General features: G+C 26.0%; 2 protein-coding genes across 3 annotated transcripts; one reads left to right on the top strand and one right to left on the bottom strand.

The window, feature by feature from the left end:
• Positions 1-208: 208 nt before the first annotated feature.
• Positions 209-18,526, top strand: LOC117172611 (protein AATF). The gene is made up of 2 exons (XM_033360702.1): positions 209-554; positions 14,897-18,526. Exons 1-2 carry the CDS (start codon positions 349-351, stop codon positions 16,302-16,304), a joined length of 1,614 nt encoding a protein of 537 aa, XP_033216593.1. The 5' UTR covers positions 209-348; the 3' UTR covers positions 16,305-18,526.
• On the bottom strand, positions 4,857-9,051 carry LOC117172612. 2 transcript variants are annotated; one of them, XM_033360703.1, is made up of 3 exons: positions 8,867-9,051; positions 8,348-8,740; positions 4,857-5,223 (listed from the first exon to the last, which is right to left on the bottom strand). In XM_033360703.1, the coding sequence occupies exons 1-3, from the start codon at positions 8,929-8,931 to the stop codon at positions 4,935-4,937; spliced, it is 747 nt and encodes a 248-aa protein (XP_033216594.1). In that variant the 5' UTR covers positions 8,932-9,051; the 3' UTR covers positions 4,857-4,934. The 2 variants fall into 2 exon arrangements, with proteins under 2 accessions (XP_033216594.1, XP_033216595.1); XM_033360704.1 differs by having other exon boundaries at positions 4,857-5,133.
• Positions 18,527-19,201: the final 675 nt, after the last annotated feature.

The raw sequence follows: 19,201 nt of genomic DNA, 5'->3' as shown, positions 1-19,201 counted from the left end.
GTTTAAAATTCAAATATTTTTTTTAAAGTCTTCTTTCTTTTCGAAAATTCTACTTACTATAGAGCAAGTAATTAGCAAAAATATAATTTTCCAAGACAATTATTTCAGCGCATTCCTACTATGACCATTCAAATTTTTCCCGCGAGTAGGTGGCGCTTCCATCGCCGACTCCCTGATTTCCGGAAAGCACGCGTCCCCAGGCTCTTCATCCGCAAACTGCACACTCTTATTATTCTTTTCATCCAACGCTTAGGGCCGGTCATGCTTCTGAGAAGCAGAATTTTTATGAAAACTCAAGAGAAAAAAATTTATTTTTTGAAAACAATATTGCCTAAACTTTAACACAATATGTCGTTAAAACACAAAGGAACGAATCTGGCTGAGACCATCAACAGCTTGATGACCACAGTTCCCTCCAATTTCGATTCCGACGATGATGATCTCACAAAAGCCAAAACTGTCGATCGAGATGAAAGTGAAGCCTCCGACGGCGAATATCGACCATCCAGTATTCGTAAAAATACTGCTCCCCTATTAGCTGAAGAAGACGAAAGGTAAGAGTTCACCTTTTGCAATTTTTGATTTTGGTGAACCCGGTTTTTTTAGTTTTCCGATATAAAATGTTTTCTGTTCGTATTGGGGGTTCTGTTTTCTCTCGTAGGGTTCTTAATTATCTATTTTTTTTTGGCATTTTCAGTTCTTTTTTTAAATAGATAAATAAATTCGAGTGAATAGCAGAAAAAATGAAACGCATTTCCAGATATTAAACATAACCTCTCGTTTGGGCTTTGCTCGCTTTGTTGCATATTTGGACAAACTTTCGTCCTGTTTTTATAAACTTTGAACAAGTGATTGTTGAATTGAAGTAAAATTGTTACAAAAATATATATTTTCCCCGGAAAAGGTATGGGAATCGGAAACTCGATGTTTATTCGAAAATTTTGGAGCGTTCGGAAAAGTTTTTGACTGCACCGACGCGTTTAGAATTTCAAAGCGTGGTTGAGAAATCTTTTTGTTATTGATTGTGGTTTAGCATTAAGTGATTCAGTGAATTCGTGAATTAAATCGCTTAAATTACTTGAAAATGCAATAAACAAGTTTAACATAACCTCACTAATTAGTGTCTGCGCGTCAAAGAACATTCTGGATTTATTCAGGGTGACCATACGTCCTGATTTTTCTGCTGTGTCCTGATTTTTTGTGCCCGAAAAAGAAAATTCGGGATTTTTATTCCGCGGGCCCAAATTTTGTTTACAATTTAATAATTTCAAAAACTAGACATATGCGGAATTTTATTTATAAATTAAAAAAAAAACGGAAAACATCGTATTTAATTATTTAAATAAGAATGTTGACCTCGAAAACGTTTTTTGTATAATTTAAAAATTTAGTGAACGAAAAAATCATTTAATTATTTTGTTCAAAATTCCACAATTTTCTTAGCAACAAAAACATTAATTTTTTATTGGAAATTCAAATAATTGATCGAATATTACCTTTATTACTGAAAATTTATATTTTTGGTATTAAATTTTGGATTAAAATTCCAACTTTTTAAATTGAAATATCAACTATTAGATTTTTTGTTGAAAATTTAACTTTTTTGCGAAACTTTATATTTTTTTAGTTGAAAATTCATGTATATTTCGTTGAAAATTAACAAATTTACCTATTCCGTTGAAAATTCGTTTTGTTTTTGGTTGAAAATTTATTTATTTTGATTTATCACTTTAATTAAAGAAATCTTTTTTTTCCAGTTGAAAAATTTATCTTTTCGAGGACATGTATTTTGTTGAAAAATTAATTTCGGTAGTTAAAAATTTCACTATTTTGTTGAACATTCGTAGTTATTGTTAAAAATTATTATTTTGACTGAAATTATAATAATTTGCCTGTTAGAAAATTAATTTGTATGGTTGAAAATTCGTCTTTTTGGCCGAAAATTTAACTATTTTGTTAAAAGTTCATATATTTTGAACTTTTTTTTGAAGTTTTGTTTTTAATTGATTGAATATTAATTTTTTAACTAGCAATTTAAATATTCTATTTTTTAAACTGATATTTATTCCACTTCGAGTGGCAAATTTAACTTCTTTAGTTTGAAATTAGTGTATTTTGTTTAAATTTCATATTTTTTTGGTAGAAAATTAATCTTCTTGGTTTGGAAATAATTTGTGTAGGTTCAAAATTCGACTATTTAAAAAAAAATTCATTATTCCCTGCAAACGAATAAAATGTAACTGTTCCATTTTTCGATTTAAATATATATTTTTTATTTGATAGTTCAAATAATTGGTTGAAAAATCACGTTTTTTTCTACTAAAATTCGTTTTTTTTTACAAAAAAATGAATCTTATTCATAAAAATTTGTCATTTTGGGTTGAAAATTCAAAAACTTGGTTAAATATTTTTTCTGCCTGGATTAAAAAATCCTCTTTTGTTGTAAATGCAACTCTGATTGAAAATGAATAATAAAATACAATAAAACAAAATAATTTGTGCTAATTTAAGAATTATTTTTTAATCTACAAAAATTCTAAATGAAACCATTACCAAGATTTAAAAAGATAATTAAGGAAAGGACTAGAAATAATTAAATACACATTTATTAAAATTAAAGTATTTATTTGAAAAATTATTTACTTGGTAGAAAATTATTTTTAGTTTTTGTTTAAAACTCATCTTTTTTATTGAAAAATTCATGTATTTTTTTAGTAGAAAATAATTTGTATTTTTTGAATAATCATAATTTTTTCCTCAAGAATTCATCTTTTTTGTTTCAGAATTGAACTATACTTGGTTAATAATTAAATTTTTTTTCTATTCTTTTTTTATTCAATTAAACTGGTAGAAAATAGTTTTTATTTCGTTAAAGATTTGATTGAAAAATAATGTGTACAAATTTAAGAATTATTTCTTAATCTAGAAAAATTCTAAATTAAATGATTCCCTAAATTTAAAAAGATATTCAAGGAAAAGAGTGAAAATAATTAAATACACGTTTATTAAAATTAAAGTATTTATTTGAAAAATTATTTACTCGGTAGAAAATTAATTTTGGTTTTTGTTTAAAACACATCTTTTTTTCTGGAAAATTCATGTATTTTTTTAGTAGAAAATAATTCTTAATTTTTTAATAATTATAATTTTTGCCTCAAGAATTCGTCTTTTTTGTTTCAGAATTGAACTATGCTTGGTTGATAATAAAATTTTTTTTCTTTTCTTCTTTTTTTACTCAATTAAACTGGTAGAAAATTGTTTTTATTTTATTAAAAATTTGGTTGAAAAATCCTGGTTTTTTTCCTTTTAAAATCCGTTTTTTTTTACGAAAAAAAAAATTAAACTTATTGATAAAAGTTTATATTTTTGGGTTGAAAATTAGAAAACTTGGTTGAATATTTTTTCTTTGGTTGAAAATTAATAATAACAAATAATATATATAATAATATAATAAATAATAATATATAATAACAATAAAATTCAATGGTTGTGGAAAATTGATATATTTTTAGGTCTTTTTGGGTAGAAAATGAATTTTGTTTTAAACTCAACTTTTTTCTGGAAAATTCATGTATTTCTGTTTTGTTTTTTTGGTAGAAAATAATTCTTATTTTTCCAATAATCATAATTCTTTCATGAAGAATTCGTCTTTTTTTGTTTCAGAATTAAAATAGTTTGAAAATTCAATTCCTTTTTTTTATTCGTTGTCTTCTATTCAATTCAACTGGTAGAGAATTGTTTAAAAATTCGTTTTTTTAAACTAAAAATGTAGCTATTAGATTTTTTTTGGTTAAAAATTAAACCACTGATTTAATCAAAATTGACTAATTTGTACAAAAAACCACATTTTTTATCAAAGTTCGTAGTTTTGAGTGACGAAATCATGTATTTTGTTAATTTTTTTTTTTTAAAGAAAATTAATCTTTTTTTTTCAACTTCATATTTTTTACTGTCGATTTCATTATTTTATTAAAAATTGGCCTCGGTTAAATTTAAGTGGTAGAAAATTCTTTTTTTATGTTGAAAATTCAACTAATTTGGTAAAAAAATTAACCATTTGGTTAAAAATAAAATAATTTATTTGAAAAAAATATTTACTTGGTAGAAAATTGATTTTTTATTTTGTTTAAAATTCCCTTTTTTTAACTAAAAATGTAGTAATTGCATTTTTGGTTGAAAAATTATTTTGTTGTTTTTGAAACTTGAATTATTTGGTTAAAAATTAAATTACTGATTTAATGAAAATCAACTAATTTCTACAAAATTCACATTTTTGATAAAAATTCGTATATACCTAGATTTAAAAAGATAATTAAGGAAAGGACTAAAAATAATTAAATACACGTTTATTAAAATTAAAGCATTTATTTGAAAAATTATTTACTCGGTAGAAAATTAATTTTGGTTTTTGTTTGAAACTCATATTTTTTCTGGAAAATAATTCTTATTTTTTGAATGATCATAATTTTTCCCTCAAGAATTCATCTTTTTTGTTTCAGAATTGAACTATACTTGGTTAATAATTAAATTATTTTTCTTTCTTTTCTTTTTTTTCAATTAAACTGGTAGAAAATTGCTTTTATTTTGTTAAACATTTGGTTGAAAAATCCGGGTTTTTCCATCTAAAATTCGTTTTTTTTACCAAAAAAAATTAATCTTATTGATAAAAATTAATCTTTTTGGGTTGAAAGTTAGAAAACTTGGTTGAATATTTTTTGTTTGGTTGAAAATTAATAATAACAAAATAATATGTACAAATTTAAGAATTATTTTTAAACTAGAAAAATTCTAAATTAAATGATTCCCTAAATTTAAAAATATATTCAAGGAAAAGACTGAAAATAATGAAATACACCTTTATATTTAGAAGTTTTTGTTATTTATTGACAAAAATGTATTAAAATGAAATTACAGAAAATTCTAAAAAACATGTTTCACGACGGCGACTCCATTTTGTAATTGCGAGCCCTCTTCGCAATTTCCCTTTTCATACTTTTTGTGAAGAGAGTCAAATTTTCAATTTTTTGTGTGCAACGTCGATTTTTCCGCTGCAGTAATCTTATTTCACGTGTCTGCTCTTCGATTAAATGTTGAGCCTCCGTCCAATGCATTTCTTGCAAGATTTCCGGCAATCTGCGAAAATCTTGCCATTTTAAACCTTTTACTCTTATTTTTCGGCAACTGTACTGTAGTTCCTCAATCATTTTTTCGGTTTCTGAATCACTTTTGGAGATAAAACAAATTACATCGAAATTAGAAATAATTTACTAATCTATTATCAATATTTTTTTTTTAAATTTTGAAACAAAGGAAACTTCGAAAATAGGACAGTTTCAAAATTGGGTAATTTGAAGTTGAAAATTAAATTGCATGTTTTGAAGCCAAAGCTTCTAAAATTCTAGAATTTTAATTTGTTATTAATTATAAAAGGAGATTATAATTTATACATTTTTCTGAGTTCGAGAAATAAGTTTATCTTCATTTTTACAGTTAAAAATGCAAAAATGTTGATTTATGAACCTTTAAAATAGAATTATTCGTTTTAAAATGAAGTAATTTTTAATGGAAAATATTATAAGTTAAAACTTGAGAAAGAGGAAATTTTTTTATTCAGTGTTCGACGTGAAAATTCGGAAATTACTAAGGTATAAATTTCAGTTAGTTCTATTTTGATTTTAAAAATATTTTTAATAATTTATTTTCCAATCGTTTTATTTTTAACACTTTAGAATTATTATTAATTCTTCAAGTCCTCAAAATTTTTTTATTTTCAATGATTCATTTTTTAAAAGATTTAACTAAAAAATTGGACAATTTAAAAATATTAAATGGAAAATTGAGCTTTAAAAAATGTATTGCGTTAAAGATTGAAAAATATGAGAATAAAAATTAACCAAATTTAAAAGTTTAATTAGAAAAGAATTGAAATTGCGTCATTTCTAAATCAGAGAATTTAAAATTGAACAATTTTAGTTTGAACTTAATGTCGAAATTAAATGGTTTCAGATTACTATTTCGAAAATAGGTAAATTAAAATTTTTGTTATTAAACTGTTTGGTTGAAAATTCAATTATTTGTTTTTGGTTGGGAAATTTGAATTTTTTTTGTAAAAAATGATTTTGGACAAAAAATTATTTTTTGCTCTTGAAAGTTCAAATATTTGGTTAAAAATTAAACTGCTGTTTACAAAAATTAATTATATACTTTGTAGAACATTCTTATTTCTGATGAAAATTCGCAGTTTTGGGTGACAAATTCATGTATTTTGTTGAACTTTAAAAAATCTTTTTTTTAAACGTCATCTTTTTGGCTGTGGATTTAATTATTTTATAAAAAATTGTCTCTTGGTTAATTTTAACGGGTAGAAAATCCTTCTTTTTTGTTGAAAATTAATTTTTTTTAAATTGAAAATGTAACTACTCCATTTTTGTTTAACATTTTTTTTTTGAAAATTCAACCATTTGGGGGACAATCCAACTAATTTAATATAAAAAATTTATTGTTTGGTTAAAAATTAAATTATTTATTCAAAAAATTTAATTAATTTAACTGGTAGAAATGTCTTTTAATTTTGGTTGAAAATTGGTTTTTCAAACTCAAAATGTAATCAAACCATTTTTGGTTTTAAAACTTCAACTATTTGTGACAAAATGAAACTATTTGTTTGAAAAATTATTTACTCAATAGAAAATTAATTTTGTTTTTGAAAATTCAATTATTAGGTTGAAAATTTATATTTTTCGGAGAATTTAGATCTTTTTGGATGGAAACTTAATTTTCCACCGGTAAAAAAATTATTTCTATTTCGTTAAAAATTAATTTATCAAACTAAAAATGTAGCCATTACATTTTTGTTTAAAAAATTATTTTTTTGAAACTTGAACTATTTGATTTAAATTTAAACTACTGATTAAAAAATTTAACTGCTTTGTAGAAAATTCACATTTTTGATGAAAATTCGTAGTTTTTGGTTAAATTTAACAGCTAAAATTTGTTTTCAATTAACATTTTTTAAATGAAAATGTAACTACATTTTTATTAAAACTTTTGTTTTAAATCTAACTCTTTGGGTCAAAGTTTGTAAAAAAGTATACTTTTACTTTGTAAAAAAGTATAATTATTTGGTTAAAAATTAAACTATTTATTTTGATAAATTAGTTACATGACAGAAAATTAATTTTGTTGTGAAAAATTCATATATTTTTGGGTAGAAAATTAAATTTTCTTTTTGAAAATTCATCTTTTTGGCTGTGAAATTTTTCAAACTGCAAATGCAACTTTCCAATTTTTGTTTTTAAAACTTATATTTTTTTAATGAAAATTAAAGTATTTGTTTGAAAAATTATATACTTGGTAGAAAATTAATTTTTTTTAAACTCAACTTTTTTCTGGAAAATTCGTTTTGTTTTTGAAACTTGAATTATTTGGTTAAAAATTAAATTACTGATTTAATCAAAATAACTAATTTCTAAAAAAATCACATTTTTGATCAAAATTCGTTGTTTTGGGTGACAAAAATTAAACTATTTATTTGAAAAATTATTATTCTTGTTAGAAAATTAATTTTGTGGGTCAAAAGTCAATTTTTGTGGAAAAATTACACATTTTTATTATTTTAAGTCTTTTTGGGTAGAAAATTAATTTTTCAAATTGAAAATGCAACTATTCTATTTTTGGTTTTAAAACTTATCTTTTTTTAGTTAAAAATTATTTACGCGATAGAAAATTAATTTTGGGTTTTGTTTAAAATTCGACTTTTTCTTTTGTAGAAAATCAACCTTTTTTTTTAAATCATAATTTTTTCGTCAAGAATTCATATTTTTTTTGAGAATTGAAGTGTACTTGGTCAACAATTAAATTCCTTTTTTTTTGTATTCGTTATTTTTTATTCAATTCAACGGGTAAAAAATTGTTTTTATTTTGTGGGAAATTAAATTTTTAAACTTAAAATTTAGTGTTTACATTTTTGGTTAAAAAATAATTTTGTTGAAACTTCAATTCTGGTTGAAATTTTTAATATTTGGTTAAAAATTATAAACTATCGATTAAAAAAATTAACTATTTTGTAGGAAATTCATCTTTTTCATGAAAGTTTGTAGTTTTTAGCGAAAAATTTATGTATTTTGTTAAAAATTAATCTTTTCAGCTTGAAAATCAATTTTTCAAACTTTTGGTTGAAAATATATATTTTTTATTTGAAATTTCAATAATTTGATTGAAAATTCAGTTCTCTTGATTAAAAGTTAAATTCTTGGTGGAAAATTATCGTTCGAAACGGTAAAAAACTTGAAATCCGTGTATAACCAACGGATTTATTACTATTTAATTACTATATAAATTCACAAACCTTTGTAATTCACGTGGAGGTGAAAATTCATCTAGAATTTGATAATTTGAACCTTCTTCTGCTATATTTGTATTCTCAGTTTTTATCGTACTTTTAAACTGACTGCTGGACTGTTGAGGCATGTTTTCGCTATGAAAATTTTGAGTTTCACCATTCGAATTCATAGAATCAGAGGTACTTTCGTCCTGCATTGATTCTTGTTGCATCAGTTCTTCCTCTGTCAAAATCGTGGGAATTGATCCTTTTATCAAAACGGGTCTCTTCGAAATAATAGTCGATTTGAAACATTCTTCGGTAAAATGTATAGAACATATCGCCGAAAATTTGCTGATTTCTTTAGTAATTCCCATATTTTCAATCCACGTTTTTCGCAGTTCCTCGTCTTTTGGGAATCTGTGAATAATTATATGTCTGGTTAAATTGATTACGTTTGAGGTATCTAAAAATGTTTTTTTCTTTTCTTTGGATTTTCGTTTTTTTTAAGCGAAAACATTTTTGAGGTTAGGCTCTTCTTCTTACCCGTGAAAAATCAGTTCTGGCCGTTTGTCCGAACATGATTTGCACACTATACAAGATTTCCCCATTTTTCAGTTCTATTATTTATTTTCTTTTTGCTAGAATTGAATTATATGATCTATTTACAATAATAAGATTGAAGACGTAAAATTGTGTCGACCAACGCCATCGGTTTTTGTTGAATACTGTGGCCAGTCCATTGAATAAAGTAATTCTAGATATCGTGCTTCTGGATGGTATTTTCAAATCTCAGCTGTAGAGCTTCTCACTTTTGACGTTTAGTGGCGCTCGTGAGCCTTTTATTTGAAGCGCGGGAAGATTTAAAAATAAAATTTTATGGCATTTTAGGCTTTGAGTTAAACTAATTTTTAGTAACGATTTTTTGTGGATAATTAATATTTTATTACTTAATTTTAAATATAATAATATAATATTTTAAATATTTATCGAATTTTCAAACAAAAAAGATTAAACTTCAACCAGGACAAGTTGCATTTTCAAACATAATCTTTAATTTTTAATTTGAAAAGAGGAATATTTTACAAGCCAGTTTAATTTTGAAGCAAGGAAGACGAATTTTCAACTAAAAAATATGACTTCTAACAAATGAGGATTTTTACACCAAAAGAATTGATTTTTTATCCAAAAATACAAGTGTTTAATAAATCAGTTGAAATTTTTATAAAAAAGATTATTTTTAAAGAAAATAATTGAGTTTAGATTAATTATAAAATAAAAATATAATTTTTTTTGAAATAAAATAATTAGCTTTCAATCAAAACGGATCAATTTTTAACTAAAGAAGATGACTTTTAAACAAAACAGTTTAATTCAGATTAATTTTGAAAAATAAATAAAATACTTTTTTTTTTGTTTGTTTTGTTTTTGATAAAGAGAACTAACTTTCAATCGAAATCGATTTTTTGAACCAAGAGGTTAATTTTAAACAAAAAAGGTGACTTTTTAAGAACCTAGTTCAATTTTCAATAAAATAAATAAACTTTCAAACAATTTGTAGAATTTTGAACTAAACACAAAAAATATAATAGCAGACTTCTTAATAAAAATTATTAACTTTCAAGTATAAAGGGTGAATTTTCAGCAACTAAAAAAAAAAGATTATTCTACCAAAAGATAAATTTTCAGCAAAAAAATATACATTTTCTACAAAAGTATAAATTGTCGACCAAAAACGATGACTTTTAAAAAAAATTGTTGCATTTTCACAAAAGGTATGTTTTATAAGTAAATGAGATTATTTATTAAACAAAAATACAATAATTGACTTATCAAATAAAAAGAATTGATTTTTAATAAAAAAAGATGAATGTTCAACCAAAAAATATGAATTTTCAATAAAAAAAAAATTGAAATTTCTGCCAAACGATATAATTTTTCGACCAAAAACGATTATTTTTCAACAACAGACTTTACATTTCAGTAAAATAGTTAAATCTTTACCTAAATAATAGACTTTGTAACCAAAAAGTAGAATTTTGAAGCAAAAAAATTATTCATTAAAAATTCCACTGCTTGTTTGAAAGTTGAACGAATTTTTTTAAATTTCATTTTTTTCGTTGAAGATTCATAATTTTTTGGTTAAAAAATTAAATTAAAAATTCGTTTTGTTGTAAACAAGTTTTCTTAAACTACAAATTCAAATATTTGGTTAAAAAAGTCAACTGATTAATTGTAAATTAACTTTTTTGTTATTATTTCATGTTCTTGTTTTTAAAATTAAATTGTTTGATAGAGAATTAGGCGTTTTGGCTTGAAAATTTCAAAATTATTATAAAATTAAACTGTTTTGTAGAAAAATCGTTTTTGTTTTTATTGAAAATTGATTCTCAATGAAAATTTATCCACTCCATTTTTGGTTAAACATTCAATTTTTTTGGTTAAAAAATTATGTGTTTTTGTTGAAAATTATCTCTTTTTTTTGTTAGAAAATCAATCTTTTTTTGGTCAAAATCTAGTCATGTTGAAAATATATACGGTTTGGTAAAATCTAACTGTTTTTTATTTTTAATTAAAGTTTTGTAGTGGAAATATCAATTATAAAATTTTTTGATAAACATTCATCTTTTTTGTTGAAAATTGAAAAATTTGCTTAAAATTATTTTTCATTCTCGACTAAAAATTTTTTCTTTTTAGAAATTTCATCTCTTGTTGGTTAAAAATGCAACTCTTAGTTAAAGATTTATCTATTTTGGTCGAGGATTAAACTATTTTGTTGCTTTTTTGGTTAAAAATTGAACTTTTATGGTTTAAAAATGCAGACTATTCATCTTTTTTGTTTGAAAAATCAACGATTTGGTAACGGATTTAACTATGTTGTAAACAATTAAATGGTTTTGTAAAAAAATAGTTTTTACTTTTTTTTTATTATTGAAAATTAGTTTATAGTGGAAATCTAAATACACCATTTTCAGGGTAGCCGTTTTTTTTTAAATTTACAGAATCATCTATTATAAATGATTTTACTTTTTCAAATTTGATAACTGTTTTTTAAGTTTAAATTCTTAATTAATTTTAATTCTTTATTTTTAATTTAAAAGCAATTATCCTTGTATTAAAAAATATTTGAACAATTATTGTTCTATTATACCGAAATTCACACAATAATTACAAGATTCAAAACTGATCTTGATGAAATTTTTCGATTGAATAGAAAATTGAGCAAGTTTTAGGGAAAAGTTATTTATTATACATATCAATAATTATTTGTTCGAAGAAATTGTTTTAATATCGAAATTTGTGTTCATTAACAAATTTTAAAATTCGGACCTTACTTTTTTAAATAGTAATAATATCTTTAAAAATAAATGAGCACTATTTTTATTAGCGTTGAAATATTTTTTCTTTAAATATTCATAATATAATATCAACCATTTCTGAATTATTAATTGTGCAGCTAAAGTTTTTCAATTTTAAACCATTGTTGATGTGACATTAAAGTTATTATTATTTAAAATTCCAGAAGAAACATATTACTAACTCGAATGAATTATTTGTTATCAAACATTTTTAGAACTCTTAATATGTAAAAATTTAATGCTATAAATTCTTAAATAGTTGAATAATTTTAAACGATGTTGACATATTTTGATAGATTTTTATGATTTCCAACGTTTTTAAGAAACTTTAAGGCTTTTGCTGTTTTTTAGAGAACTTTCGGGAATACATTCAATTTTATTTGAAGGAATTTTCCAGGGATTCTAAAAATTCCAAGGCATATGAAAGAAATAGAAGAATTTCAAAGAATTTTCAACTAAAAAGATTAATTTTATACCAGAAAAAAACGAGTTTTCGAGAAATTACATAAATTTTCAACCAAATAGTTTGAAAAGTGAATGTTATGTTAGACACAACTTTATTTTAGCTAACTTTAAATTAATTAAGATCAATTAGCTAAAATAGAGTATTTTAATTTTCAATTAATATTATTATTTTTTAATACAAAAAAAGAATTACATTTCCAAATCAAAAATACGATTTTTCTACAAAACAGTTGAATTTTCAATCCAAAAGTATGAACTTTTAACAACAAAACTATTTTTTAACGAATCCGTTGAATTTTCAACAAAATAGTGGAATTTTCAGTTTAATTCATGATTTCGTAACAAAAGAAAAAACGAATTTTTTATTGAAATTTTGAATATATAACAGCAAAAAAAAAGAAGTTCAACTTTTAACCGATGAGTTGAATGTTCCACTTGAAAATATGAATTCTACTCAAGGAATGTATTAGTTGATATTTCAATAAAAAAATTATTTTATATTTAAATCCTTTTTTAGAACAGATTAATTTTCAACTTAACAGTTGCATTTTTAACAAAAAATTGATATTTTACAAAAAAAAGACGAATTTTCAACACGTACATATACAATTGTTGAAGTTTCTAATTAAAAATCCGATTTTTTTTTACAAAATGTTTATCTTCATATGAAAACGATTAATTTGTAACCAAACAGTAGCATGTTTAACAACAAAAAAGGAGGATATTCTACCGTAAAAGACAAATTTTCAACAAAATAAATAAATTTTCAACTAAATAGTTAAAGTTGATACTAAATTGTTGAATTTCCTAGCTAAACATACGAATTTTTTTACAAAACAGTTGGAATTTCAACAAAAAACAAAAAAAAATATCAAAAAAATTGCTAGTCAAGAAAAATACAGTTTAATTTTTAATCCGAGAATATGAATTTCCAACAAAAAATTAATTTTTAATCAATCAGATAAATTTTCAAAAAAACAGAATTAAATTTTCAGTTAAAAGACAAATTTTCAACAAAATGCATTCATTTTAAACCACACAGTTAAATTTGCTAACAAATTGTTGATTTTTCAAACCGAAGATACAATTTTTTTTTACAAAATCGTTGGCATTTCAACAAAAAAATAGTTGTGAGTCAAGAAAGCATAAAATGTCAAATTGTTCAATTTTCAAGAAAAAAATCACAAGTTTTTAATACTTGAATAATTTTTTGAATTAAAAAAACATTTAGAATATTTCTATTCAAAAAATTTAAAATTAATTAGTTGAATTGTTATCTTTTTCAATTATGACATTTAGTTTACAATGCGTATTTCGAAAAACTTCTACTTAAAAAATTTGTTATTTTAGATTTTTATTTTTAATTTAAAGAATTTTAAAATGCATTGTTGCTGACGTAAATAATAAAAAAATTAATAGCATTTAAAATTGCAAATTCGGGATAAAAAGCATTTTTAGTTTATGAACTATAAATATAAATAAATTATTTTTTAAAAAGAACGATAGTTAATTTGTCAAAATGATTCTAAATTCTTTTAAAATTAAGATTTTCTAGATTTTATCGTTAAATTTAAACTTTTTCAATTTGAAAGTCTTAGATGTTAAACAATGCAAACCTCCGATCGAAACTTCATAAACTATTTTTAAGTTAAAAATAACTTCATAATAATGTATTTTCAATTAAAGGCTTTCACTAAATTAAAAATATTTTTTTAGTCTAAAATATTCATTTTTTAAAAATTTGATAGTTTATGTAGGACGATTGAACTGAAACAAAATATTGAAAATAAAGAATTTGATACTGAATTGTTTGACATAAAAAGCAATTGAAAAAATTTAGTAATTTTAAGGGGTATGTAAAAGTTTTGAAAAGTTTCAAAATTAAATAAAAACTTGAAATTATTTCAAATATAATGTAGATTTTTGCGGATTTCAAAAAAAAAAAAAAAAAAAGATTAGAAACTTTCTGAGAATTGTGAAAGGATTGACGAGAATAAAAATATTTTCGTAAGATTCCCAGGAAAATTGAAAATAATTTTTCATTTCGGAATATTATTTTAATTAAAGAACATTCATAAATATTTAAAAATATTTCCAAAATTGTTAAAAAAGAATCTTGGAGATTTTAAGAATATTTAAAACAAAAAGAAGATTTCTCAAGATTTTGAAATGAAATGTTAAAGCTTTTCAAGGATTTTTAAATTGCTTACGATTAAAATAATTTCACTTCTAATTTAAGAAGAGTTCAGTTTAAAAAAACTAATTTTTCAATTTCTAGCGTTTCTAGCTTAAAATTGTTGAAAATAATATAATTTTGAACATTTTAAAATTCATTGATTCTTTAATTTAGATTATTGAAAATAATAACTTGAATGTATATTTTTATAATTGAATCTGAATCTTTGAACTCATTAATTTTTTTAATTTAGAAATTCTAAATTTTTCAGCTTCTCTGCATTTAATTTAAAATTCTTTCAATTAAAATTGTTATTACCTTCCATTTTTGACGTATAATTTATTGAGCAATTGAATACAAACTTTTAGAGTGAAAATACTTTAAATTTTTAATGTCCAAAAGTATAAAATTCAAGATTTTCATTTTGAGCGCCTCAATTTGCATTTTATTTTTCATTACTGCAAATGGAAAAATGTTTAGCTTTAGAGATCGCATTTTTTCAAATTATTGACCGTGTTAGGTGTTTGCGAACCGGGAGAAACCCGGTAATAACACTCCTCATTCCTTTTTTTTCAGGTATGCTGCAAAGAAAATATCCAGGAAGAAAGCTTTCAGCGGAAAATTGATCGTGGAATCAAGCGACGAGGTATCCGACGAAAATGAAAGTTTTGCTGGAGAAGAAGCAGAAGAAGAGGTGGGATCTGATTCGGAACCGAAATCCGCTTCTGGCGAAGAAGAATTAGACTCCGCAGATGAGGAATCCGAGGATGAGGAGTCTGATGATGAGGAGTCTGATGATGAGGAGTCTGATGATGAGGAGTCTGATGATGAGGAATCTGAGGATGAGGAAGCCGAAGACGACGAAAATCCTCTTCGCCGAGGCAGGAATTCAAAAACTGGAATTCAGCTCATCTCCGACACGAATCTTCGCTCCGAAATTGAGAAAGGAAACTGCGTCAGGAACCAGTTGAAAGTCTGGGAGAATCTATTGGAAACGAGGATCAGATTACAACACTGTCTTCAAACTAGCAACAAAATGCCACCGCCCGAAGTTCACGAGTCCTTGAAAAGTGATCCTGAATTTCAGAAATCGACGGCAGAAACCACCCTGAAATTATCTAGTCTATTAGAAAATTTACTTGAAATGCAGAGCATTCTTTTGAATAAGAATCCCGAGACAAAGAATATCCTTGTGAAGGGAAAGAAACGAAAAGCCGCGAAGGAGGAGATGGACGATCCAATGGATGAAGAAATTCCATCCGATACTGAAGACGAGTTGAATGACGGATCAGATCAAGAGCCTTCAGACAAAGGATCGTCAGCTGATTCAGAAGATTGTGCGGCGAAATCACCGCGGAAGAAAATGAAGCTGGAAGACTTTGAGAGAGTTCTCGCTCAGAATCACGAAGCTTATTCCAAGTATCGAGACTCGGTGATACAAAAGTGGAACGACAAGACAAGGATTTCGGCAGGAAATGTGACCAAGGGTGGTACCTCGCAATCTCAATCAGTTGTCAAGCAGATTGAGTTTATTCTCAATGATAAAGAGAAGCTGCTGAGGCGAACTCGAGTCAAGCGGTCTGAGTACGAAATTGTCGGGAAGAAACTTGCGGACGAGTTGGACGAGGATGGACGGCAGATTCAGGAATATGATTCGGAAATCTTTGACGACGATGACTTTTACCATCAACTATTGCGAGAGCTGATTGAACACAAGTCGGCGGGTATTACGGATCCAATTCAGCTGAGCAAGCAGTGGATTCAACTGCAGAGCATGCGGCACAAACTTAAGCGGAAGATTGATACGAGGGCGACAAAAGGTAGGAGGATTCGGTATGTGGTGCACAAAAAATTGGTGAATTTTATGGCGCCGATCACCGTCTACGACACTTGGAGCGACAATGCCAAGAATGAGTTGTATAACTCGCTTTTTGGTAAGACGTTCACGGCTGAAGAGAAAAAAGTGGCAAAAGTTGCGGATTAAAGGTATATTCTGAGATATATATTTTAAACAGGGTGGCCGCTTCAAGAGTTTGAATTTTGAAAGTTTTCAGTGAGACTGAAAAGATTTTGTAAACCCGGCCACCCTGGTTAAAAAAAAAAAACATTTGTTAATTGGTGCTGTTAACGAAACTACAATGTCGGAAGACATTAAAAAAAAAAGGTAATTCATACTTTTCATGAGAATATTCCTTCAATTCTAAAAGAATTGTCTCTCAATTACGAGTTCTAAATCACTCGTTCACTTAACTCGTGACATAGTCACATTATCTTTGGACATACAATAATCTATATGTGTCCTGTTTTCATACTTGGTGCTCCGGCGGCACTTTTCCTTCTTACTGTAACTCACTCCGTCATTTCCCGTTTCCCCTACTTTTGCGGAGAAATAATACACCATTTTTTGAGTATCAAAGAAACTAGTTATGCTTTTATTGATTGGGTAAGTTTTACTTCAACTTTTGCCTTTTTCCATCCTTTTCTTCTCCCTCCTCAACCACTTTTGGATTTTTTTTCTCTCTTTCATAAAAAAATGTTCCATTCTTACGATTCTTCCAGATTATTGCATAAAAATGAGTTTTTTAATTGTTGCGTTTATATAGCGGGGCGCTATCCTCATCAGGTAATTTAATTTAGATGTTAATTAAATTTTTCGAGTCGAAGCGCAATATATATTTTGCTTGGAATTGGTCAATATTAATTCAATTTGTCCAGAATAATTTTCGAGAGCCAATTCTTAACTCTCTTTTTTCCGTTTGGACAGTAATGAGAATTTTTCATAAATTTATAGCGGAAGGATGTAAAAATAATTTTATAACGCTAATCCATATCAGACTTTTAATAATTGGGCCTTAAATTTCTTCTTTATCGTATTGATTCTACTCTACTGCGATTAATTTTATTTCTTAATTTTGACTCCTCTGAATGTAAAATAATGTTTGTCTTTCAAATATTAATTTCTGAAAGAGATACTTAAAATAACGCTATGCGGGATGAAGCATGATAAGAGGAAATGCATTTCTGAATATTGAGCATATATGACGAGATTTATCATAAATTTATAGCGAAAGGAAGACAAAAAAATTTTTAACGCAAATCCATATCAGGTTTCTGACTATTGAGGCAGAATTCATGTCAAGTTTTTTACCTACCCCGGCGCTGATGCTGAGAATTGTGGCGTGAAGCGCACTTTTGTATGCGTCAAGCTGCTTTATGCCCAGCTCGGAGTGCAAAGTTACATCTATCCTAACTTCGATTCTCAAAAGAAACCATGAATATTAATTTGCGAGGGATGGTTAGCGGATGAAATAAGGCACACTTATGTACATTAATAAATATTTATTAATAATTGTTGTCGGTTCGTGATACAATGCGTAACGCGGGTTAAACGAGATATCGACTCTCTGGCTATTCGTTGAATGGCGGCCGAAGAAGACGACCACGAAGGTGGAATCGTCACGGAAGCCTCGCAGCAAGGAAGGTCCGCGGGAGGCCAAGGCAACGGGAAATGTTGATTCTATTCGTTGCGCCGTGTTGCCTCAACACGGTGGCGCTTTGATTTTACATGACTTCGTGTCGATTTTAAACGGAGGTGAAAAGAAGTACGGGGTCTTCGAAAACGAGAAAATTCTAGTTGAGAATTTTCCACCGTGACGCAAAGAACTTGTCGACACGTGCAAGAAGCCGGAATTTTTCTGTTGCGCTCTTTCTCTCTACTGTCGATTGTCATTTGTTCAGTATCGTTTTTTTTTGTGAAAGAAAGTGCTATACCTCGATTATTGAAAACTGATCAGTGTCCATTTTTTTTGCATAAATTATAATAAAAGTGCAATTTGTGCGAAATTTGAATTGAAACGTTTTTGAGGGATATCAGAAAATCAATTGCTCCCGGTAGAATCTAGTAATTGCGTGTTGAATCAACATGGCCAGTGTGGTATTCACAGAATTTTTTTCTCTGTGTATTTATCTTTCAAAGATTAGTTTTTTAAAGAGATCATTACAATGGTGTTATGACTTATTCGGGATGAAGCGGGATAAGAGGAAATGCATTTTTGAATATTGAGCCTATATGACGAGATTTTTCATAAATTTATAGCGAAATGAATTGTAAAAAATTTTTAAACGAGAATCCATATCAGGCTTTTAACATTTGGACCTTAAAATCCATCCTTATCGTAGTGGATCTACTATACTACGATTAATTTTATTTCCTGATTTTGAATCTGAATATAAAATTTTTATCTTTTAAAGAGAAACTTAAAATAATATTATGCGGGATGATGCGCGATATGAGAAAATCAATTTCTGGATATTGAGCCTATATGACGAGATTTTTCATAAATTTATAGCGAAATGAAGGAAAAAAAATTTAAACTCGAATCCATATTAGGTTTTTAACAATTGAGCCTTAAAAGCCGTCTTTATCGTAGTGGATCTACGCTACTACGATTAATTTTGATTCCTAATTTTGACTGCTCTTCGAATATAAAGTAATGTTTATCTTTTAAAGATTGCTTTTTGAAAGAGATACTTAAAATTATGTTATGCGAAATGAAGCGCGATAAGAGAACATCAATTTTCGAACATTGAGCCTATGTGACGAGATTTATCATAAATTTATAGCGAAAGAAAACAAAAAAAGTTTTTAACGCTGATCCGTATCAGGTTTCTGACAATTGAGATAGAATCCATATCAGGCTATTAACAATTGGGCCTAAAAATCCTTCTTTATCGTAGTGGATCTACTCTACTATGATTAATTTTGACTGCTCTTTGAACATAAAATAATGTTTATCTTTCAAAGATTACTTTGTGAAAGAGGTACTTAAAATTACGTTATTCACGATGAAGCGCGAGAGATAAAATCAGTTTCCGAATATT

Source organism: Belonocnema kinseyi, chromosome 5, assembly GCF_010883055.1.
Source record: "Belonocnema kinseyi isolate 2016_QV_RU_SX_M_011 chromosome 5, B_treatae_v1, whole genome shotgun sequence".
NCBI lineage: Eukaryota > Metazoa > Arthropoda > Insecta > Hymenoptera > Cynipidae > Belonocnema > Belonocnema kinseyi.
The sequence above is the reverse complement of the archived record's forward strand: the minus strand, read 5'-3'. Positions and strand labels throughout refer to the sequence as shown.